At 40.2% G+C, this 24467-nt stretch overlaps 1 protein-coding gene across 1 annotated transcript in view; it reads left to right on the plus strand.

Moving 5' to 3' along the window:
• DNTT (DNA nucleotidylexotransferase) overlaps positions 1–24048 on the plus strand; it is a 108194-nt gene extending 84146 nt beyond the window's left edge. The window contains exons 9-11 of the mRNA XM_088669871.1: positions 3253–3516; positions 4994–5077; positions 22366–24048. Of these exons, the coding sequence (XP_088525997.1) occupies positions 3253–3516; positions 4994–5077; positions 22366–22452 (435 nt within the window). The 3' untranslated portion in view covers positions 22453–24048. The remainder of the gene's footprint in view (positions 1–3252; positions 3517–4993; positions 5078–22365) is intronic.
• The last annotated feature ends 419 nt before the right edge of the window (positions 24049–24467 follow it).

The raw sequence follows: 24467 nt of genomic DNA on the forward strand, positions 1-24467 counted from the left end.
GTGCCAAGGCCACAAGAGATAGCCCCCCCCCCCAATACAGCTCCTTGCCAAGGGCACAAGGGACCCTAGGATCGACCCTGAAGTTCCAGCTTTACTGCTACCTTGGAGCTTGCTGGATGGCAGTGGCAGAAAGTGGACCTGAGTCCCAGATTTGTCTGTCCACTGGAATAACAAATACTGCTCTTCATTTGTCATTTTTTGGGAGTCTGCATCAACTCCAGCCTTCTGGCTGCTTTCTGCCATTTCTTCATAGCACCCTAATTGCAACTCTAACTTGCCCTACACTTTGAATTCTCTCTACCCAATGCCATTTGCTAGTTATACATTATCTCAACACCACCTCCCACCCTTTTGCTCAATCCAAAGGGGAGTACAGACCTGCTTAAGTTTACATTTGACTAAATTTGTTATGTTTCTGTTTCCTCAATTATTTAGGATTCATTCTCTTCCCTTAAATTTCTGTTTCATTGCTGCTCTTGAACTTGTGAATGTTCCACCCCCTTGCATAGAGCAGCTCATATCTAAAAGACCCACATTTCTATTAATTAAATCTGTATGTCACCTAAACTGAAGCTTCTAGGTGAGTCACAGCAAACAAAATAGGAATGCAATTTGGAATCCATAAATACAATCACATAATAACATCAGTATGCCATCTGTCCATTATACAACACTTTATGAAATGGTTTCCCCATCCCAAACCTTAAAAATAGACCACAAAACCCTAAAAACATAATACAAAACACCTGAAATAATTTCAAGTCTTCACAAAGGCTGTAAGGTGACATGACATATTCTGAATGGTACCCTATTAGTCTAGATAATAAGCTAACCCTGCAGTTGCTTCCATAATTTTATTGCTCAAAAAATGAGGAACCTTTTCAATGTTTAAACGAGTGCAATTGACACAAAACTGGCCATTTTGACACACAGTTGGTTCATATAAGGAAAAACTTTTCATTTCTTAATGTTAAAAAGTCTATCCAAAGGTCAGAAATACTGCCTTGTATTAACACTGAGCAGAACAATTGAACTCCATGTTACAATGGTCTGTATGATAACCTTCAGCTAAAATTTAAATCTGGCATATAGTCCTTTGCAAGTGCAGGAATATTAAAATGGGGGTGGGAGTAGAGAGAGATGCTTGAAGAACTGACATAAGAGTGTTATTTATTTCATATACTGTGGACTACAATGCTCAGATTAGAGCATTTTAAGATTTTCATGGCTAGCTGCCTTCACAAAAGGCCCCATTTGTAACCTAGAGAAGTGCTGCTTCAGCTGTGTTATGTGAAACAAGGGTATTGTCCGGCACCTCGTCAAATTAAGTTAATCAGAAACACTGTCTCAATGGATATATCCTAGGCCTTGATTACTGTTTAAAAGCTGCATTCTGACTTTGAGTCAGATTTCAATTGCTTGCTGAAGTCAGCATCCGTGTAACTGTTGCCTAATTGCATTTTAAAAAAGAAAAGAAAAAGAAAAAAGAAAAGCAATGATATGGTTATTTGCAGGTTTCTAGCCTTTGTGTGTTCTTACTTACTTCTACAAATGGCTAAGCCATTTAATGATAGGGAGGCCGTAAAGAATAACTGAGAGGCGTTTATTCCTGAAATGCCTTTCTCATCATATTTGCCACACAGCACCATCCGCAGATTCTGAAACCGTATCCACTTGAGTTTATATTATTAAATCAGCAAGGGAGAAAGAATGTTTCATACCTATGTTTTATTGCTAACTTATTTAATGGCCTATAATTGCCTGGTTTAAGGCAGTGAAGTGCTCTCTGGAAGGGTCCAAGCCACAAAACTGGAAGTGAAGATTCCTGTCATGAATGAATCATTTCAGGGGTTTCTCTTGGTATCTGCAAAAACGTGGTTAAAAATTAAAATCACAGTGATGGGATTTTGCCCCTGGAACAAGTGGGTAGACTCAAGTTTCTGGGATCTGCTTTGTTTTTTTTACTGTTTTTTACTGGTCCAGAGTCAGACCAAAGTACAGTGGTACCTTGGTTTGCAACCGTTTTGGATTACAACCGTTGGATTACAACCACGTCAAAACTGGAAGTGCGTGTCCCTTTTTTTTGGATTACAACCCATTTTTGGGGGGTTACAAGCCATTTTTTTGGGAGGCCCCATTGGCGAAAGCACACCTTGGGTTACAACCTGTTTTGGTTTACAACCGGACCTCTGGAACGGATTATGGTTGTAAACCAAGGTACCACTGTAGTGGGTTGGACAGAACCAGGTGCAACTTCAGGGGATGGAGCTAATTACATACTGCATTCCATGAACATAAGATTGGAATGATCTGCATATATAAAATTATGAATCATCACCTACAGATTTGAAATCTAATTTAAAGAGGGAAGGGGTGGAGCGGGGAAGAGCCACTTGTTGGCAGGAACATAGGAAACAGCCTTATGCCATTTGCCCATCTAGCAGAACTCCCCTGGCAGCAGCTTTGCAGGAACACAAGCAGAAGAGTGACTGCCCATTCCTTGCTATCTGAGGCATCAGAATGCACCGCAACATGTCACAGGAAAGAGATTCAGAAAACAAAATTCAAAAGCAACAGCAACATTGAAGCAGATGGCAAAAATGGGTAGCGGGCAAGCATCAATAGTGTCTGTAGAAATGGCTCCATAAAGGTTCTCTTGAAAACCCCACACAATGACCACAACTTGCATCCTGCTAGTAGAATAGTGGTGGTCACCAATCTGCAGGTGATTGGCATGGATGTATTGTTCCCTCTTTTGTAAACTCAAATGTGAGAAGTAACAAAGCTTCAATAAGTTAAAGGGCTGTAAAAATAAGAAATGCATATTTTTATTTCCCCCCCTCAAAGATCCTTCTTTTCCACCACCACCTGGAAAACTTCCCCACTCCCCATGGCTCCAAAATTTGCAGAAATGTTGTGTTTGAAGAAGGGAAAGGCCCCTTCATCTGGTGGGAACTAAATGGTGGTCTAGATTGTTGTTCTGCTTTCCCTTTACCCATCCACTCAGAGTGAGATTGTCCTTATGGTTATGGTTGGAGGAGGAAGTGACCATCTCAGCTGGAACAATGGAAAGCTGGATGGAGAGGCAGCTCATTAGGTTGTTATGTCTTCTCTTTCTCCTCTTGGGGCAAGATGACTCTTAGATAGTCGTATGGTGGTCCTAAGACTTGCTGTCCATCGAGCATTAACCTACATTGCTAGTCTTCTGATTTCAGCTATTAATTAATTATCTGAATTGTGTGTTCTTTCTAGGGATTGGTCTTATACTATGATCTCATCGAATCTACATTTGAGAAGAAAAAGCTGCCGAGCAAAAAAGTTGATGGCTTAGATAATTTTCAGAAGTGCTTTTTAATTTTAAAATTACCCAAGAGAAAAGTGGACTTTGGCAACTCTGTTATATCAGTTGCTTCTGCTGAGGAAGGAAAGAAGGACTGGAAAGCAATTCGTGTGGATCTCGTTGTAAGCCCCTTTGATCAATATGCATTTGCACTCTTAGGATGGAGTGGATCTCGGGTAAGTAACCTCCTTTCCTTAATTTGAAACCTCAGCTGAAATTCTGATATTTGCAGCATAATAGGAAGATCCATATATCTCAACAATATTTCATTTTCTAATTGTTTCCCATTGTCCACACTGGGGGTTATTTATTTCTAAATGTGTATCTCATTCTCTTCCAAAGAGTTGAGAGTGCTCTTTTATTTTATAAATAGTCTGAGAAGTAGTGACCTGACCAAGTTTTGCCATTGAGCTTTTTAGCTGGTGCAGGTTTAGTTCTCTGTCCTTTACACAGTACTGGTTCCATACTAGGTTGTGCTAGGTGTTCAGAAATTGTTTATATTGTTAGAAAATGCAGTTGTTAAAAAAAATCAGTCCTGATTTTAAAATTAATCATGAATCTTTGGCACACTGGGGATTTGTGGAATTTGAAATATTTCAGCAAATGATGAGCCAACTGGGACCATTCTCTAGACATTTCTCTTCCCTGGGATTGTGGCTAACTTTTCCTGAACATTCTCAAACAACCATGAGAAAAGACAGCTTAGTATTGTTATCCTTTTAAAAATAGAATTTCTTGTTTCTAAGACCCCTTAATGAAAGCACCAGAACTGGAAAACCCCAATGTCTCCCTTTCCATATTGCATAGTATTAATGTTTGTGACAGAGAACCTGATATGCCCCGTTACTGCTCCTTTCAAGAAATAACAGAAATTAATGTGCCCCATCCAACTCTATGGGACTTATTTCTGAACAGACATGCCCTGGAATGCTATATAAGCCTGAAAACAATGCTATGTTCAGTGTGTTCCTTTGGCAGCGGCTTGAATGCCTTTAGGCGGATAGCTGCAGCCAAGCACTTTGCAAACTTCTCTGCTCACTGGAAAAGTGCAAACACTTAAGCTTTTTAGACTCAGACAAATTGTGTGAGTCACAAGCAAATGGAGTCCAGTATGTGTTTAAATTAAACTATCTCTTCTTATAAAACTATAACAATCGGCAAGGCAGTTAGTATCAGACAAAGCTAATGTGATGTAGTATTGCATGTCAAAAAGCAGTCCCTCTGGGTGAGCATCCATTATGGAGCTCGCATGAACTGCAGGCTACATTCATTATAGAGAAGAGGGTAATGTATGATCGCAATTTCATATTTCTTAATGTTATCTGTACAGTAATGGGATCCTGACAGACTTTCTTGTAGATGGTAACTTTGCCTTCCCCGTTCTTTTAATGCCAGCTCTAAAGGATCAGTCTTACTCCAGTATTTCAAAGTAGCTGAAATTGATGGAGATCTGTTGAATGCATCAATTTCAAGTCAGGGAAGTGTGTTGCAACACAGGCCTTTGGTAAATCGTATACTGTGAATGCATTTCCCCTCATTTTACTGAAATCGGAAAACACCATTTCTTCTTAAAAGGTGTCATTTCAGCGAGTTTGAATTTGGAGATTCATTTTGGTTTATTATCATATCGTTGTGACTTTTCTGTCTGTGTAGCAATTTGAACGTGACCTGCGGAGATATGCTACCCACGAAAAGAAAATGATGCTGGATAACCACGCATTATATGATAAAACCAAGGTATTCTCCCCCCCCCCTTTCAAATGGCATTGTTGAATTCATAAAGCTTCCCTTATGTTGTGTGCTGTCTGTCGTGGCTCAACCCAGTCGTATCAAACAGTGGCATCCAATTCTTTCAGTAAGAACGTTAACTCCCAGAAAACTCTAATGGCTGCCAATAGACCTCTTATTGCTAGGTTAATTAAAGGTCAGTAAGCTATTACTGTGAAATATTTCACAAGAGCAGCAGTATGCAAAAAGTGCAAATAAACTATATATTTTTTATTTATGTTTGCTGATGCAATGGCCACACTTCAGTGATTTCGCAGCTTAATAAACTGAGATATGAAAGCTGCAGTTAACTATAGTTTCCTGCTGTACCAAAACCTGGAAAGTATGGTTAAAGGTAAAGGGACCCCTGACCATTAAGTCCAGTCGTGGACGACTCTGGAGTTGTACAATCACCTCGCTTTACTGGCTGAGGGAGCTGGCATTTGTCCGCAGACAGCTTCCGGGTCTTGTGGCCAGCATGACAAAGCCACTTCTGGCAAACCAGAGCAGTGCACGGAAATACTGTTTACCTTCCCGCCGAAGCGGTACCTATTTATCCACTTGCACTTTGATGTGCTTTTGAACTGCTAGGTTGGTAGGAGCAGGTTTAGACCACAGCGCCACGCACGTCATGTGGGAAATTATGGTTAATGGCTTCCAAATAAACCAGGATATGAAGCCATGGTTTAAATTTGGCTGGATATTTTGGCGTGTTTGGAAGCCATGAGGCATTGTTCCCAGTTTTGGATGCAATGGGAAACCATAGTTAACTGCAGTTATCTGGCTTGTTTCACTGCTTCTGCAAAGGGAGGGGCAATGTTTGGGTACACAAAAATCCTTCATATCTTGTCTTATTAAGTTGAAATCTGATCATCCAGATGAAACCAGCGACTGATAGCTTTCTTTCTTTCTTTCAAAAGTTGGACACGTGTCTGTTTTGTGGCTCACTTCTAAAGCATCTGTTTGATTTCATGTTGGGGAGTGAAGCTCCCCATCAGGAAGTAATCATAGTTTGGAAAGTGATTGCTTTGCCCATCACGGATAAATTTCACTTAGCCAACCTATGGAAACATTTTCATCTGATTTAGCTAAATGAATTTGAAAACCGATGCCTTGCCACTGAAACATGTAGTTAGATAATAATAGCTTTTGAATAGAAGCTGAAGCCTGAGAGAAGAAAAGGCCCCCCATTCTCATTTTCCTAGTTTCTTTAATCCTCAAGGGAATATATTATATGAGCTTACATTGTTCTTGCAAACAGAGACTTGAGTAATTATACAAACCTCACACAAAGAAGGGAGATGTACTCTCATAAAAATAGAGCAAAACCTAGAGAATATTCTTGACAGGCCAAGAGTGCAGTTTGGCTGTTGAAACACAACTAGTTGAGAACCAGAGGTAACCTGCTCTGAGGAAGAACAGAACAGAACAGAACTTTCCTCTATAACCAGACCTTTGGCCTTTAACTATCTATGGCCATTTAGAAGTTGGCAGGATGTTTTTAATGTCTTTGTTTTTCCTCTTGGTTTTAATATATCTATGTGAGGTTTTTTGGTCTGGTTGGTTGGTTGGTTGGTTGCAAGTCGCTTTGGATTTCCCTGGGCAAGGTCAAGTGACTAACAAATTCAGTGAAAAATAATGATGGTGATGATGTTTTCTATAAAGATTCTATAAATGTTTACTTCAGAAGTCAATCTCTCATGATACTTACTCATAGGAAAGTGTGCATAGGGTTGCAGCCTTTCTCTAATATTAATGAAAATAGGCCACATCTCACAACTTGAAAGAAGCTTGTAAGAGGTACAGTGGTGCATAGCTGCCAAGTTTTCCCTTTTCTCACGAGGAACCCTATTCAGCATAAGGGAATTTCCCTTTAAAAAAGGGAGAACTTGGCAGCTATGCAGTGGTACCTTGGTTTCCAAATGTCATCCATTCCGGAAGACCGTTCAAGTTCTGAAACGTTCGAAAACCGAAAACTCAATAGCCGGCAGCTAGGTCACAGGATCTTGCATTCAGCGGAAGCTGCATGGCATGTTCGACTTCTGAGGCGTGTTCAAAAACCGAAGCATTTACTTGCAGGTTTACAGCGCTCAAAAACCGAAATGTTCCGTCAACGAAGATGTTCGAAAACCGAGGTACCACTGTACTCATTTGGGCTGCTCACAGCTTTAGAAGACAGGATGTGTTGTAAAATCACAATCTAACCTAGTATCCTTTCAGGGCTCATCCTGGCCCACATTTTACTGATGAATCAGAGCAAATGGCAACCTGTGGAAAATCCTATTGCCATTTGCTCCAATTTAGCGGTAAAGCACAAGTTTTCCCAGGAAAAGCGCTGGGACAAAGGAAAACAAAAACCCACTCTTCACACAAGGAGCTTTAAAGCTTGCACCAGTGCCTAGAAATGTGGCACTAAAGGAAGTCTGGATGAGCCCTCTATAACATCAACCAGGTAGATTTTTTTGGGTTCATGAGTATGAAGGACACGTAATAACTGACTAAACTGGATGTCTAGCAGTGAGACATTTAGGGAGAGCCCTGTTCTTATGTCTTCACGTAGAGATTATACCCTCCATGTACTGCCTCCAGATACTGTAAAACGTTTATTTCCATTCACAGTGCAAAATTGTATACTCGAATTCCTTCGCTCTGGGAAGGGAGGTTGTTTGATCCACTGCTGCTGCTATCCAGTGTAACATTTGTTTGTACCAGATTGGTTTCATAGCTTTGGGGGGGGGAAGCATATACTTTGAACACTGTAGGACCCAAGGTTCTCCCCCCCCCGCCCCAGTTAAAAGAATCATAGGTAGCAGAACTAGGACCTTGGGGAGTTTGTGGCTTCTTCTGTGTAAGACAGATTCATATATGCCATCTGAAACTGGTCCTCTGGCTCGTAATGTATGAATATGGCCCGTAACTTTCCATATGCCTCTTTGGGTTCTAGGCGGTGCTCATGTTGCTTATCAACTAAAAATAAATAAATAAAAGCCCTGCATTTTTTAAAGGCGGTTGTCTTTCCGTAGGAACATGGAACATTTTGTTTCATACTTGGCTTTTATTACAAAGAAACTCTAGGAGTGGATTTGCTTGCCAAGTTAAAGAGGGGCTTTTAATGGTTCTTTGCAAAACTGGATGCTCTAGTCTAGAGTTTGGCAGATGCTCAGCTAAAATTATTTGGTGATAACAGAGAGGCAGTCAGTCTTGAGAGAACATCTTGATGAATTAAACATGGTACAGCTGCAGTGTTTGCTTTAGATGTCTGCAGTAATGACTGGATTAGCCGTAAAGTAAACATAAAGATTCCAAATTTATAATATTGATTTCCAATGTGATTGGTGTTGTTCACATAGTCATTACTACATTTAAACATTGAGTCATTGTAAACAGATGCACATTCTTTCACTTACTAAGTGCTTCTCCAGCTTTTATCTCTCTGGGCAGAAGAGCAATTTTGCATTCAACTCTGGGAATTTGTTTTTCTCTGCACCTGGCCTGCTTTAGAAATCAAGTGCTCAAATAATCTCAGCTCTTCCTCCAAAAAAAAGAAAGAAAAGAATGACCATGCATTGTTTTGCATATTAAAGCTTTCTGCACAGCAATCCAGTTGGTAACTTTAATTGCTAGAGATTCATAATTGATAGGTCACTTTTACATGGGCAATGTACAAATCCACTTAAATCTGAAACTAATTAAATTACTTTGCACACAGAATTCTTAGCTGTTGTGTTTTGGCTTAGGATAAAAACATAGAAATCCCATGTTCAGCACAAAAGGTTGTGATAGAAGCACCTGTGTAACTGTGAAAATGTTAACAACACAAATCTAACAGTTGACAACCTGTTAGCTGACAAATCTACCAATGTGGTGGGCAGTAGAACTTCTTATAAGAGCCTCTGCTTCTGTTTTGTCTATTTGCCACGTTTTCACTCCAGCCAAGTGATTCTTTAACGCCAGTAAAACCAAATCAGTTCACTTGGGGCTTGCAACAGGCTTTCACATGTCACAGTGAGCCTTCATTCCCTTTACAAGTCAGCCAGCTATGACTGCCATTGGCTCAGATATTATGGTGTTTGTGATATCATTGAACCATGGGGACACACAACTGACTGTACTGGGGCAATGGGTTGGGAGTTCTGAGGTCCACAAGCAACTTTTGTATAATTAAAGCTTGCTGCTGTGTGTTGATACCAAGGGGATTCTGATAAAGATTGGTTTTAAAGAGCCTCAGAGCCTTTTGCTGTAAAGGGACAGACTTCTCTAAGCTGCTTATGAAGTAGAATAGCTAACTAAAACACTGCTTCAGAGTTATATAGAAAAACAGTAGCTCTCATATGAATACTGTATCTCAAAATGTTTTACCTATGCGTTCCTTTATCTACATGCCATGAAGCTCTGTGGTGCTAATACTCTTGTCACAGTTGACATTTTGGGGTAATTTATCTGAAATGAAAGTACATCTGAAAAATGGTTAGATAATTTCATCATGATCGTGGGCACAATCCAGTGCAGTATTTTGTACCCTTATACACCACTGAGTTCAACAGAATTTGTAATTTATATAAACGTCTACAGTTGGTATCCCATGAGTATGAATGTGTCCTATACCACGGACATGTTGCCATTGGTTTGGAGAGAAAGTCAGCAACCGTCTTTATCTTTGGTCCGTGTTTTATCAACTTGTTTACTTGTTTATTGATTTGTACATGACCCTGGAATCTACTAGAATGAAAAGCAGTGTATAAATATTTTGAATATCTTAAACTTTTCATTCCTTCTCATAGAACACCCTTCTGTGTGGCATCTACTGATCCTACACTAGGGCTTCACCTTTAAGGAATAGCTAAAAACATGCCCATCAGATGTTTGGTGAAGAAGCAGGAGCTGAAGCCATGTGCTTTCCCTTCCAAACAGTCAACCATTGGAATTCCAGCTTTCTTGGAACAATTGAACATGCACAGCACTGGCTTATTGGCCTAGAAAGAGGCAATGCATGTCTGATATCTGTTTACATGCACAATTGTGTATTCGTCTGGGATCACTGTGTGCAAACCTGATTGTGCATGCACTTGGAGCCTAGCTAGACTTGGCCATGGATTTTACACAGGACTTAGGAAAAGGTGACTTTCATCAGATATATTTGTTTACATGGGATTTGGGGCACAATTCTTCCCTGCATAAACTCACATACAGAAGGATTCCTGTATGCTTATTTCTTCTCCCTCCAACTTTGCACACGCACAGGCAGCTGACCAGAGTTGCCTGGGGGAATGAGATGCCTGCGCATACTCCCCATATTCCCATTCAGAGCCATCTTTCCCATAGGGCTTAGTAGTGCATCGCACCAGGGCACCGGCCTCTCAGGGGCTCCCCTGCAAGTGGGGGCCTCCCCTTTCCCTGCACACCTGCCAGCTGCACCCCACCAATCATATGGCTGACAGGCACGCAGCTTCCCCCTCCCAAGCCTCTGCAGGGATCGCTCTCCTCCTGAGGAGGCTTGGGAGGGGCGCAACTTCACTCCCAAGCCTCTGTGGGGATCGCTCTCCCACAGCGGCATGGGGGAGAGTTGCGCCCCCCCGACGGCTGGCAGTGTGCAGCTACGGCCACCCCAACACCGTCTGTGGTAATTTGGGGGTGCTGGGTGGATATTTGCACCCTGGTGCCACATCTGCTAAAGACGTCCCTATTCCCATTCAATCACCCACCTCTTCTAAACCAAGTTTCCCATAATCACCTGCTGCACCCACCTCTTCTAAACCAAGTTTCCCATAATCACCTGTGCTGAGAGGGAGGAACATGGAGCTCTATTGCATTCCATGGGAATTCCTCTGCAGATACCACATCCTCCCATAGGAGAATACTATGCCCATAGGATTATATAACAATATAATATAAATATGGTGAGCATATAATCATTCCAAAGGAACAGGGGAATAAACCTGATGTGCTTGCAATATTTTTGGCCAAGCAATTTGTAAATACTTGTTATTTCCAAAATCTGCTTGATAAATCAGTTTTATCTAATAAACACATTAGAGGTATTTTTTTTTCATAGGATAGATGTCACAAAAAAACCATTTATAGAGACATATAGGGCTTCATTAATTTATGATTCTAAAACTTGTCCAATAATCAAATGAAACTAGGGCACATAATTCTGGTTCATATTTGCTTCAAAGTGTATTCATGCTTAGGCTGCTTAGAATAAATTCCACTGCATATTTTAATACTGTTCCTCATGATTTTTCTCAAGGGCTTCGAGTCAGTGGCTTATGCTCAGAAAACTCCTTGTTCAATCAGAGTTTGTTATAATGTCATTTCAAAGAGTGATGGTTTTCCATCTAATTTATTTGTCGTTATATTTGTAGCTGGATTAAGGATAGATTAGATCTTTAAAGCATGCACTGTAATGTGAATATTTCTACAACAAAATGCCAGTCAGTTAAATGTGGAATTCACATTCATTGTATAATATAAGGCCTAAGGCATGTCAGATTGTTTACCCCTGGAGTCTGTTTTATCAAAGTGAACATACATAAATATATCATGTACAATACAGTGTAAAATTACCTCTTCTCTTCTCCCGCCCAACACAAATTTCATGCCGTTATCTCATTTGCCCTTTCAGACTTGGCTCAGTTTGCACATAACAATAAGCCAAATTTTAGCAAGTGTGCTGCTGCATGGTGAGAATATCTTTGCCATTTTGCTCTTCCTCTGGTCCTGGTGCTGCTGCACTACGGTTTGGCTTAGCATCACATCAGAACTTGGATTTGTAGTTTGTCTTCCTCAAAACAAACCACAAGCTGTAACCAAGGTTTGTTCTTGGCTCACCAAAGTGGCTGTGATTTTCTCACTGTACACCAGCACACTTGCTTGTTCACACTATGCCACAGTTCGTGCTAAGAAGAAGACTCATTTTTTTCAACCCATTAATCAGTTTGAAGATCAGGAACTTAGTCCCAAATCTGTCACATCATCCACTTAGCAAATTAGCTTCAATAATTGGATACAATTTTTGTGCACACCAGCAGCTGATATAACCTCTGGGCAAATAGCTATGAAATAGACGAAGGGATGTATGCTTTAGGCCAGGGCTTCCTCAACCTCGGCCTTCCAGATGTTTTGAGACTACAATTCCCATCATCCCTGACCACTGGTCCTGCTAGCTAGGGATCATGGGAGTTGTAGGCCAAAAACATCTGGAGGGCCGAGGTTGAGGAAGCCTGCTTTAGGATGTCTTCTGAACAGGAATCTTCTACTTTCTTCATTAGTAAGTTATTCATACTGATGTCATTTAATAAATAAGTATCAGTAAAGATAAATTTGATAAAAAGAGATATTGCAACCCTCTTGGGAAGAGAGTATTTCCTGGTTTTCTGAATGGCACCATGCACATCGATGTTACATCGTTATTGTCATCATAATCATCATAATCTCAGGTACAGCAGCAACAATAGTGTTCAGAGTTGCTACTCAAATATTTTGTATTCCATCTAGCATTAAAGAAGTTGGGTAGAGCTTTCTGCAACCTGATTTCTGACACAATTTTCATGTAGTTCTCAGTCAGTTACAGATTGCCAATGGAAACCTTTAAAATATCTGTTTTTTTAAAAAGGGATTGCTAATCTAAAAGGCATAAAATAAATGATACAAGACAAAGCTAGGTTTTCAGCTAGAATGTATAAAGCAAGCAAGGGATAGAGGTGGGAGAAGAAAAGAGGCAAGTTCCATAATAAATGGTAATCAAATGGGTAGTCCTGAGCAGTAGCCCCATATATGATATGGGGATCCAATCAAATTATGTTCCCACTCAGTTTTATGGACAGAAGCATTAGATCTGTCTTACTGGATGTTGCAGCTGTTTCATCTGTGTTGTATCCTCTACAATTGAATAAAATGGGTAATAATTGGGGAAGTCTGTAGTTCTGCCCAATATTTAAATTGAAGACTCATTATTGATGTTAATATTTGTGCAGTGAAATATCTGAGAAGAACATTTTCATCTTGTTGGCTTGTGCTGTTGGGCCAACATACCTTTGAGTCCATGCCTAATTTTTCATTCATGATATCGCCTTGTCTAGTGAATTCTCCCTCCCCCAACCCAGTGTGTCTCTGCCTCCTCAGTAGGACCTTCCTTTCTGTGCTTTTATTTAGGATTATTCAATCCTGAGTGCTTTAGGAAGACGCTGCCAAGTGCTGCAGACTCAGGGGACTGGGGGATGTGTAATTGAAATCGATAGGAACAAGAAAATAATCACTTAGAAGTGCTATTTTGGGATTTGTAGAAACATGAATGTCAATAAGTTGAGCATCCAGTTATTTGTGCTGTAGTGTTTGTTTTGTTGACATTTGATCACTTAGTCTATTCAAACTCATTTCTGATTTACCCATCTTTGGGGGGAGTCAAAAGTGTATGAACCAAGCACATCCCATTTGATTAATTACTAATTTTCTTTGGACAGCAAGAAAAGACTGCATGTAATTCCTGAAATATCTCAATGTTAAGACTGGGGGAAAACCTTCAAGAGTGTTTGGCACTGGGGAGATCCTCTTGCCTCTGTTATTAATTTAATCTGCTCAAGACTTCCCTATCTTGCATGCTATAATGTGGAACTGAATCTCCCTTTACAGCAGAGTGGATAGATAAAGGGGATGATTGACAATTGGTTATGCCTCCTTTTCCTCCCCCTTGTGATGGAAATGGCATTGGTTAGGATCTCAAACACAGGGGAGACCCCAGTTAGTAGTGGAAACAGTTTTGTGGCACAGTGCCATGCTGTCTTGCCAAATGCCAACTCCAGATACAGAGAAGCCAGTAGAACACTTCAATTTCCCAGGACATTCAATACAGGATCTCAAAGCAGCTGTCTTATTATAAAGGAATTTCAGAAACAGACTTGAAAGAGAAGTTGCTGAATTAGAACTTATCACTAAACTGAAAACTATGGAGAGACCTGGTCTTAATAGAGATATTGGATTCCTGTCTCATTACATATGCTAATCATCTGCATAATATCCCTTGCTTTTTCCTGTAGGACTAATGGCAGTCATTAACAGTCGTCAACAGGTTCACCACACCTATCAGCCAATCACCCATTCCCACCACCCTTCTGCGTAATACCCCTCCCTACCCTCCCACTGGTGACTTCTGTTCCAGGGTCTGGTGACTTCTGTTCCAGTGTATCTGAAGAAGTGTACATGCACACGAAAGCTTATACCAAGATCAAACTTAGTTGGTCTCTAAGGTGCTACTGGACAATTTTTTATATATATTTCGACTGTGTCAGACCAACACGGCTACCTACCTGAATCCAGATACCTTGTAATCAATAATGTTGTGCCCTGTTTTAACCCCCACATATATTTCGGCCTTATTGTTACCCAACCTTTGTCTCTGGAGCAGCTTAATGGGCCCACCCCACAACTCTCATAGCCCCTGACCATTGGAAATGGTAGCTGGAATCCAGAACATCCGTGGAGCGCCACTGTCTCCCCCTACTCTAGGCACACACACCCATTCTTATTATAGAACTTCAGCTAAAATCGTATATTCACTTACCTGGCAGCAAGCCCCATTGAACTCAGTGGGACTTCTACTTTAAGCTTAGGGCTATGATGCAGGACATGGCCTACAGAATAGTATTTGTCAACTTGTCTATCTTTCTGAAGGCTTGTTTGCCAAGGTTGACTAATAGGCCACACAGCTGAGGGGTTTAATGAAAAATAGCTATAAAATTTACTTTTAATACCAAATTATCTTTTAATTATTTGAGATAAATCCAACACCATGGTGATTTCCCATTTTGCTAAATGTTTGGAACTCTGCAAGTTCATAAACCCAGGAATATTAAATTCCAATGCAATGTGTATGTGTGTGGTGTTTTTTTTAAAATCAGTTCTAGTTTTGGGTAGATGTTTCCTTTGTTGCCCAAAGTGATGGACTTTCCTGCCAGAACTTCCCTTTTTGGTGTGCGCGCCATTTTTCAATATATGTCTCTGTAAGGTTGTGTAAGGGACCCAGGGACTCTGTGGGTTAAACCACTGAGCCTAGGGCTTGCTGATCAGAAGGACGGTGGTTTGAATCCCTGTGACGGGGTGAGCTCCTGTTGCTTGGTCCCAGCTCCTGCCAACCTAGCAGTTTGAAAGCACGTCCAAATGCAAGTAGATAAATAGGAACCGCTACAGCGGGAAGGTAAATGGCGTTTCCATGTGCTGCTCTGGTTTGCCAGAAGCGGCTTTGTCATGCTGGCCACATGACCTGGAAGCTATACGCCGGCTCCCTCGGCCAATAATGCGAGATGAGCGTGCAACCCCAGAGTCGGTCACGACTGGACCTAATGGTCAGGGGTCCCTTTACCTTTACCTAAGGTTGTGTAAAGTTAAATCCATGAAATAGTGTGTACTCTTTTCCTCATCTGGCATTGCTCAGAACTTCACTTAAAGACACCATTGTTTCAGGCTCAGTATTTACTTGGCATTTATATTTTAAGGCTATATATACCTGAATCACAAGAACATCTGCATGTATATATTGTGAAGGTGAGTATTCTCTGAGCCTGAGAATTTATTCATTGATTACATTTCACATTCAAGACATTCTTTCAGAAGAAAAGATTAGGAATATGATCAGCCAACATTGAACATGTTTAATTTCAGTGGGTTTCAAAGTTTGACTGCAACCTATTGAAGAGATAATTGCATGTGACATTGGTTGGTTCATGTTCCTATCTTCATTCTCTTACACTTCCCCCATTAACTCTGACTCATTAAAATAGTAATTAAAGTATAACATATATATTTCTTATAATTTGCACACTACAGTGGAACCTCGGTTTATGAACACCTTGGTTTATGAATTTTCGGTTTATGAACGCCACGGACCCATCTGGAACGGATTAATTCATTTTCCATTACTTTCAATGGGAAAGTTTGCTTCAGTTTATGAACGCTTCAGTTTATGAACAGACTTCCGGAACCAATTACACCCATGCTTCAGTTTATGAACGCTTCAGTTTAAGTACTCCGTGGACCCGTCTGGAACGGATTAATCCACTTTCCATTACTTTCAATGGGAAAGTTTGCTTCAGTTTATGAACGCTTACTCCGCGGACCGTCTGGAACGGATTAATTCACTTTCCATTACTTTCAATGGGAAAGTTCGCTTCAGTTTATGAACGCTTCAGTTTATGAACAGACTTCCAGAACCAATTGTGTTCATAAACCGAGGTACCACTGTATCATTAATAAGTCTGTCGAAAGTGAAATTATGATCCACATATATATGGGTCTAGTAAGGGGTGATAGAATTGTCTAACATTTTCCATGGAAGAAATAATTTCTGTTTTATTGGAATGTTTTAAATATTATTGTTCACTTGTGGGAAATTCTCCAAAAGGTAGACTATACTTTTATTTATTTCTTAGTTTAAAAGTCAAAAGGACTGTGCAGATTCCTAATGAGTAAGAATATATGCCTTTGCATTTATATCAATCACTGCTGTGAGACTGACTTTTCCCCGAGGCCCATAAGCTACACTCAGTGGAATTTTAGCTTCTAGGAACTGAGACACTAGGTAAATACATCTTTCCAGACTGGATTGCACCTCCATTGGATTGTACCCAGATGTTGTTCAACAATGAATGCTAAGGATGATAGCCATTGTAAGTTAATGTACTGAAATCAATACACTTCCTGTAGGAATGACTTACCTGGAGATGGTTGGTTGATCCTTGATTCCTTGGTACCCTAAAAAAACGAGCGTGAAAGAAGCTTGAGTGGAGGCTGATGCCAGTTGTGTCAGATAAACCATGCTGGATCTGACCAAAAGTCCATCTAGTCCAGCATCCTGTTTTCTCCTCCTCTTCACCCTGTGTCCTTTTTTGTGTGCTTCAGAATTTCAAGCCTGCACTGCTCTGCTTGGTTTCATAGCCCAGGTGATTATTCTGTTTTCCTGGGCTCATTTCCTCCAACCTTGGATGCCTGCCTTATTGGCTCTCTGGATCCAAACCATTTTGAGAGCTAATTAACAAGCATTGAGTTTATTGCATCTGACTGGTGACTTAAGCCTTGTTCTGATATGACATTGTACATGTGGTTCCCCTGTTTTGTGAAAATGCAGATGTCAATGGCTTTTTGCATTTCCCCACATAAATTAGGAAGTGTCCACACTTCCTAATTTATGATGTGATGATGTGATATGATGTGACCGGAATGATGTGATATGAATGAATCAGAAGCTTGGATGGACAGCATCAGAATATGCAGATGGATTGGTGTTAATGCTGCAATACATGCCGCCAATTTTCATGGCGCTAGGAGTAAAAAAAAAAGTCTCTCATTATGGGGCACTTCATCTACATAAAACTGAAGTTCTTGTCTCAGATAGAAAATCCATCCTAGCAATTTCCAGCAATGAACTGATTGTGAAAATGGCATTAGTAACTTGAGAAATGTGCAGTCCGAATATTGACTTTAAGACAAATGCACAGTGGTTTGTGGCTTGAGAAATATGTGCAGCTTTAGGTGGCAAAATATGAATCTGCCGCACCCAATAGCATACAGAATTTCAAAAGAAAAATATTTTATATTGAAATGGACAAGAGGGCAGTTTGACTGCTCTGTGTGAAACTTTTCATCTGTCTTTTGGTTAATTTAGTTGAAAGTTCTTTTTCTGTCCCCATCCTTTTCTGATTCTGCCCATCTTAGCTGCCAGCAGTACATGTAAGCTCAGAGTAGGGTCTACTTGAAGTACAATAAATGAAAAAGGACCCAAGTTGAACCCTGAAAAAGAGTGTTTTCTTCCTTGTTCCACAGGCTTTTGGGGATAACAAAAAAAAAGGCTTTCAGTTACATGTATTTCATGTAATAACTGTTGGTCTGTCAAGAAAAACCTCTATGAACTGTGGCGATTTTTCTGGGATTGGCTGCATAAGTGCACTGATACATTCCATAAATATAAGTGGGCTCTTGACTTTATAGAACCTTTTGAGCTCTGTTACATCTATCTCCTTACAAGTGCAAAACATTCTCTGGTGCCTGCCTTAGGATGGCATATTTGACATGGACTACTATGAATTTTGAGTGAATTTATCCATTCATGTGATTTCAGCCACATATCATTGTTGGAAGCAACAGCAACATTTTTTTGTGGGTTTGATCATATTCTTGAAAGTATGCTCCCCTAATTCAGTTTAGGACCTGATCACACACTTTGAAGAGGCCATGGCAATTTGGGGCCAAGCTGGAACCAAGCTGGATCCAAGCTCCGAACCAAATCAGGGGCTGGGAACAGTCTTTAGTTAGGCTTGAAAACCCTGGTTAAACATGTGGTTGAGGGTGCCTGCATGCATCTCCCCCCTACCTCTTGCTCCCAGACATAGCCCTCACTTTGGCATCCCTGGATTGCTCCGGCTGTTCCTGATCTGATCCAGGGTGATCCAGGGCCGCCTCAGCCTGCTCCAGCCTAATGCAAGCTCAACCAAAACCACCTCAATTTGGACCGGGATTTTCTTGTGCACAAATCACTCGACTTGCTGGTTTTGCTTTGTGTTCTGCAAGGCGTTTGGGGGGGGGCACTTGTTACATAAAATTGGGGTACAAATTAATGTTCTTCCCTAACGAGAACAGCAAGTTCCTAGCAAAGGCAAGAGTCAAACCAGGGACTTCCCAGTCTGTAGCTTGCTCTCTTATCCCCATGCTGTGTCCTCTGAGATGGTTACAAGAATATATGGGCTCTAGGAGAGGGAGAAACTGCAGGACCTCTCCCTCAGCTCTGCTTAAAGGCCAGCAACGTTTGGCTCCTCATCTCCATGGAAATCTTTCCATTCCAGCTGGTCATGACAAGAACCATAGCTGCCAAGTTTTCCCTTTTCTCGTGAGGAAGCCTATTCAGCATAAGGGAAAATCCCTTAAAAAAAGGGATAACTTGGCAGCTATGACAAGAACTCAGCAACTAAGAAATAGTGCCTGAGTTTTCTTTGTTCCTCCTCTCCCAACCTCCTTTAATATTTTAAGCCAGAGAGTGGGGGAGTCTTATCTTAACATTTATAAGCCTTTTTTTTTTTTTGCCTGAGGAGCGTGAGAAAAATGTTTATGTTGTGATATGTAATAAAGACAATGAGTATGAATATTTTTTTTAAAAAAAATGGATCAGGATCTGGGATTTGGCCCAAACTGCTGCACAGCCATAGCAAGTACTCATTGTTACGATGAGATGATAGGAAGAGGAAGATGAGGTCAGAACCAAGGTCACCTGGCTTTTTCCTAGGCCTGCGAGGTAGAAGAAGAAGTGTTTGAACTTGATATCCCGCTTTATCACTACCCTAAGGAGTCTCAAAGTGGCTAACATTCTCCTTTCCCTTCCTCCCTCCCACAACAAACACTCTGTGAGGTGAGTGAGGCTGAGACACTTCAGAGAAGTGTGACTAGCCCAAGGTCACCCAGCAGCTGCATGTGGAGGAGCGGGGAAGCGAACCCGGTTCACCAGATTACGAGTCCACCACTCTTAACCACTACACCAAGTAATGCTTCTTTGTGTGCTCCACAGAGAAAGAGTCCTTGGCCTCTCCTTTTAACAGAATTGGCTGTGATTGGGGCAAGAGAATTATCCTTCCTCTTCTAGAATTGCCTCTACTGTCACTGCTATCTTGCTCTTAGGGAGGCAAGCTAGTTTGGATTTGATATCCCACTTTATCACTACCCGAAGGAGTCTCAAAGCGGCTAACATTCTCCTTTCTTTTCCTAGTGGTAATGGGAGATGAAGACCAAACTCAACTGTATGAAGGAGGGACCTTCCTTTTCTCACTGTGCTCTTGCATATCTCTTCTTGGATGATTTTCTTCCAAGAAGGCAAATCCAAGGGTGAAGTTCCTTTGTGCGTAAAGTGTCTTTGTGCCTTCTGCAAACAGAATACCTTTTCCCATTGTGATCTGAACTACTCATGGCTATTGACTTTTGCAAGACCCAGCCTTCAGAGCACAATAGGCAGATGAAACCACTTTGTTCCTTCATCTTTATTGTGATTGACCCACCTGCATGAATCTCGAAGTGCTTCCAGGAAGAAATGGTTTCATTATTGCCCTTTGTGCAGAGCCCTATTGAAAAGGAAATCGTAGAATTCTATGATTTCCCTTTCAATAAGGCTGTGCACAAAGGGCAATATTTGGGTTCAGATTTGTGACATTAGTGCTAGGAAGGATCCCCGTGCTCTGCTCCAGCTGTCACCTTTCACACTCCCATTGAGATCCCAGTTTCTGCTGCCACTTTCTTATCACTTTCTGTATTCAAAGTGGCACAACTTAAACTTGCGAGTGAGGAGGGCTTGGGTGAGAAAAGCAGCTGGAGACAAGGCGGAGGCAGTTGGGACAACAGGCGAGTGACAGAGAGGGGGCGAGAGATTGGACTGAATGTGCGCATTTTCTAATTTCAATCTTTCTTAAAGCTATGCACAGCACTTAACGTTTAACTTACAGAGCCAGGTTGTTCAGGGCAATTTAATTTTATTGAGTACCTTCTAGGAGCCATTTACAAGAAGCTCAAAGACTTGTTTAGAGATGCAGAAGAACGGAACATCCATCAAAACATTTTATATCTCAGAGTGAAATCACAGCACAAGGTCGTGTAAGCCATGCCTAAATGTTGATGCGCATTTCACGAGACGTCAAACACGTGAAGCGTGTTATCAGGTCATCCTTTGCTTCGGGGCTCCCAGGTTGCATGTTGGAGAGACACCTTTTCCCTTTAAAACGTCTACTTCATTGGGAGACTTGGGCGCATTCTTAACCCTGCATTCTGTTCTCCTCCTCGATCCTATGTAATGCAACTGTCCCAATTTATTATGGTTGGTGTAGGCAATAGGTATGGGTAGGAGAATTTCTGGCTGCCTTATGTCTCAATTTAGAAGTGATTTAAAGCTCCTGGTCGAAAAAGCACTGGATATTATATATAGATTATATGGAAAAATATTATACTAACAAGAAAACTATCATAACTGGAGGAACAAATACTCAGCAGTATATGCTACAACATGAGATAATGTAAAGCTAATGAGAATAATGTAGAAGAACAAGAAAACACAGTTAAAATGATAGTAGACAGGAAACCAAGGAAAGAGTGGAAGGGAAGTAAAAGTAAAGATATATAGGATTTAAACAGCTTGGAGGAATATATATATATGTTACTATTATTATTACATGTTTATGTTTTATATTTATGTTATTGTTCTTCTTTTCGGTTTGTGCATGAATGTAACAGAGTATATGTTGATGGTGAGATATAACAGAAAAGCAAATAAAAATTTTTTTGGGGGGGGATGGTTCTGGTAGAATAGCAAGATCAGTACCAGTGGGAACAAAAAGTAGAAATCTGACAACTCTGGGTTATAAATGTATTTAATTGAATATATTTATAGTTCACCTTCCCAGCCAAGTATGCCATTCATTCACAACCTAGTTAATGAAGGGCACTTTGGGAAAAGTGTTCAGCGAAGATAATTTGTTAATTTAAGATTTCTCTTGTATGTCAAATCATTTTGGAAAAGCTACATTTGCAATATTAATAGAACAAAGCCCAAACAAGTTATGAGTTAAAAGGTGGTTTTGAAATCTGATCCTGCTGCACTAACAAAGATTCATTGATTAAAATGTTAACGAAGATCGTTCACTTCACGCTTCACATGTCTTATTGATAATTGAAACCAGAATGAGAAATACAGCATTGCAATTCATAGACAGAAGTCATTTGCAAAACAGCCATTTTGTATTAAGTGTAGTTAATGGTCATGTTAGCAACCATAAATGTCATATTTATATTCATTGAAATAATTGCTCAGTTGAGATAGGGAGAGAGTTCTGGCAGACACTAAAGCGTCTGCACAAATAATTGATCCTGAGTTACAAAAATATCATTACAAGCATAAAGAAAAGTGAAGCCTCTGTATTTTTGCGTTTCTGCACACTCTATGAAAAGTTAGTTCATTTGTCGGTCCAGAAAAGGATGGCCCTTCATTAAGAACACGATGATGAATTTTCTGGTTCTTTCTGATGAGATCAAGATTAGCAATATCTCTGTGATTCTCTACCCAATTCCTTGGGAATCACTGCACTGAATATGATGGGATTTACTTCTGAGTAGACATTTTATAGGGTTGGATTATAAAATGGCTAAGAATGTCATTTCAAATAGAATTGTGTGTTTTTTGTTTTCAAAAATTATTACCTTCCCAAGGCTTATGCTGCTCTTTTTTAAATATATTTTTACAGAAACTTTTCCTGAAAGCTGCAAGTGAGGAAGAAATTTTTGCACATCTTGGTTTGGATTACATTGAACCATGGGAAAGAAATGCATAGAGTGACTTGTTAATGCTCTATTACGAATTCACAGCATTTATTATTATTAAAAACCTCCCATATTGTAGAGGCGCATTTACATGAAAAGCCTGCCTTTATTATTTAGGAAGTCACATATTAAATATACATAGATAGTCAGGTGTAGATGTCATTATCCTCTGAATAGTTAAAAGAAAGAGGATTAATTTAGTGCATCTGCACATAAACTGTCACATTTGCCAATCAAGATTGTATTCTTCATGTTACAAAAGAAGCAGTGTTGAAGAAAATGTATTGTACACAGGTAATATTGACACAACTGAATCAGGGAGGTGAAATGCAGACTAAGATTGCACTCCTTTACCTGGGATTAAGTCCCACTGAATGCAATGGGGCTTACATAAGAACAGACATGCACACAGGTCTGTTACCTTAACTGAATATTGTGCATTTGATTTCTATAGCATTTAAGGTGGCGTAGAGATTTTGGGGGTCTGGTCTCATGGATGCTGCAACTTGCTGCACAATTCTCTTCTGGAAGCTTGAATTATTCAAGGTGACCAACCGCCATAATGTTACCAGCAGCACCAAATGTTACCTGAACAAAAACTACTGAAAATGCTGAGAATGCCTTGCAACGGTCTGGGACATTTTACATGTGCTTTAAGATGAGGGAAGGAGCCTTGGCTCAGAATCAGGGCTATGCATACAATGTCTTGTAATTAGAAGAATAGAATCGTAGAATTGTAGAGTTGGAAGGGACCCTGAGAGCTTGAGATTATCAAAAATGTATAAAAATAGAGCAAACATATGTTGGAGATGCGGGGAAAATAATGGTGACCTATATCATATGTGGTGGCTGTGTAAGAAGGTTAAGAATTTTGGATTTATGATGAGTTTAAAAAACTGTTAGGAGTCACCCTTCATAAAAAGCCTTTTTATTGAACATCTTTAATAAAGATATTCCAAAAAATTTAAAAGAGATCTTTCTCTACGAAACGGCTGCAGCACGTACTCTAATAGCTAAAAAATGGAAAGAAGTAGAACCCCCAACAATAATTGAGTAGCAAAGCAAGCATCAGGAATATGTTGAAATGGCCCAATTGACCAACAGTCTGAGAGGAGAATCGAAACACAAATTTCAAGAAAAATGGACAAGATATAAAGTATATGTACAAAAATATAGCAGGAATTGGCTAGTCACACCAGCATTCGAATAATTTTGAGTACGGTTTCAAACAAGTCTAAATTCCAATGAAGATATAGTTAAGTAAGAGTATATGGAAAAATTTAAAGATATAGTGGACTGAGTTGAAACATGCTCATAGGAATGACTGGAATATACCTCTGGGTTTGGTAGGAAGTCACAGTAGGCCTATGCTTTCTGTGCAATTGAGAGAGAGAAAAGGGACGTCACATTTTATAATCTGTCTGTATTATTCTTTATGTTTTTTATTTGTATGAGTCTTTGGTTTAAATATTCATCTGAAATTGGTATTGATTTATTTTTGGTTTGTTAAATAAGTTTGTGTAGTTTGTCGCAAAGTGATGTAAATGGAAGCAATTTTTGTTTTTTTCTTTGTATTTTATTTTTGAACGATATAATAAAGGTTTTGCAACATCAAAAAAAAAAAAGAGGAAGGGACCCTGAGAGCCATCTTGTCCAACCCCCCGCAATGCAGGAATCTCAACTAGATCATACATCACAGGTGGCCATCCAACCTCTGCTTAAAAACCTCCAAAGAAGGACTGCCCACCATCCCTTGTGGAAGTCTGTTCCACTGCTGAATAGCTCAAGGCACAACGTACAAAACTAGCAGGCTGGTTCCACAAACAATACAAATTCAGAATGCTCTGCCGCTGTCCCTTGAGCTTCACATCTGTCACAGGGTCAATATCCACTGTTGCAGGACACCATTGCCATTTGCTTTGGTTTTTCTTTTACATCACTCCATACACCAAACATTACTGGGCAGGCCCAGACTGGAAGTATCAGGCCGTAGTCTTTCTCCACATTCAGCTGAACCCCAACTCAA

The sequence above is a fragment of the Zootoca vivipara genome, chromosome 5 (assembly GCF_965207765.1).
Source record: "Zootoca vivipara chromosome 5, rZooViv2.hap1.1, whole genome shotgun sequence".
In the NCBI taxonomy this organism is placed as follows: Eukaryota; Metazoa; Chordata; class Lepidosauria; order Squamata; family Lacertidae; genus Zootoca; species Zootoca vivipara.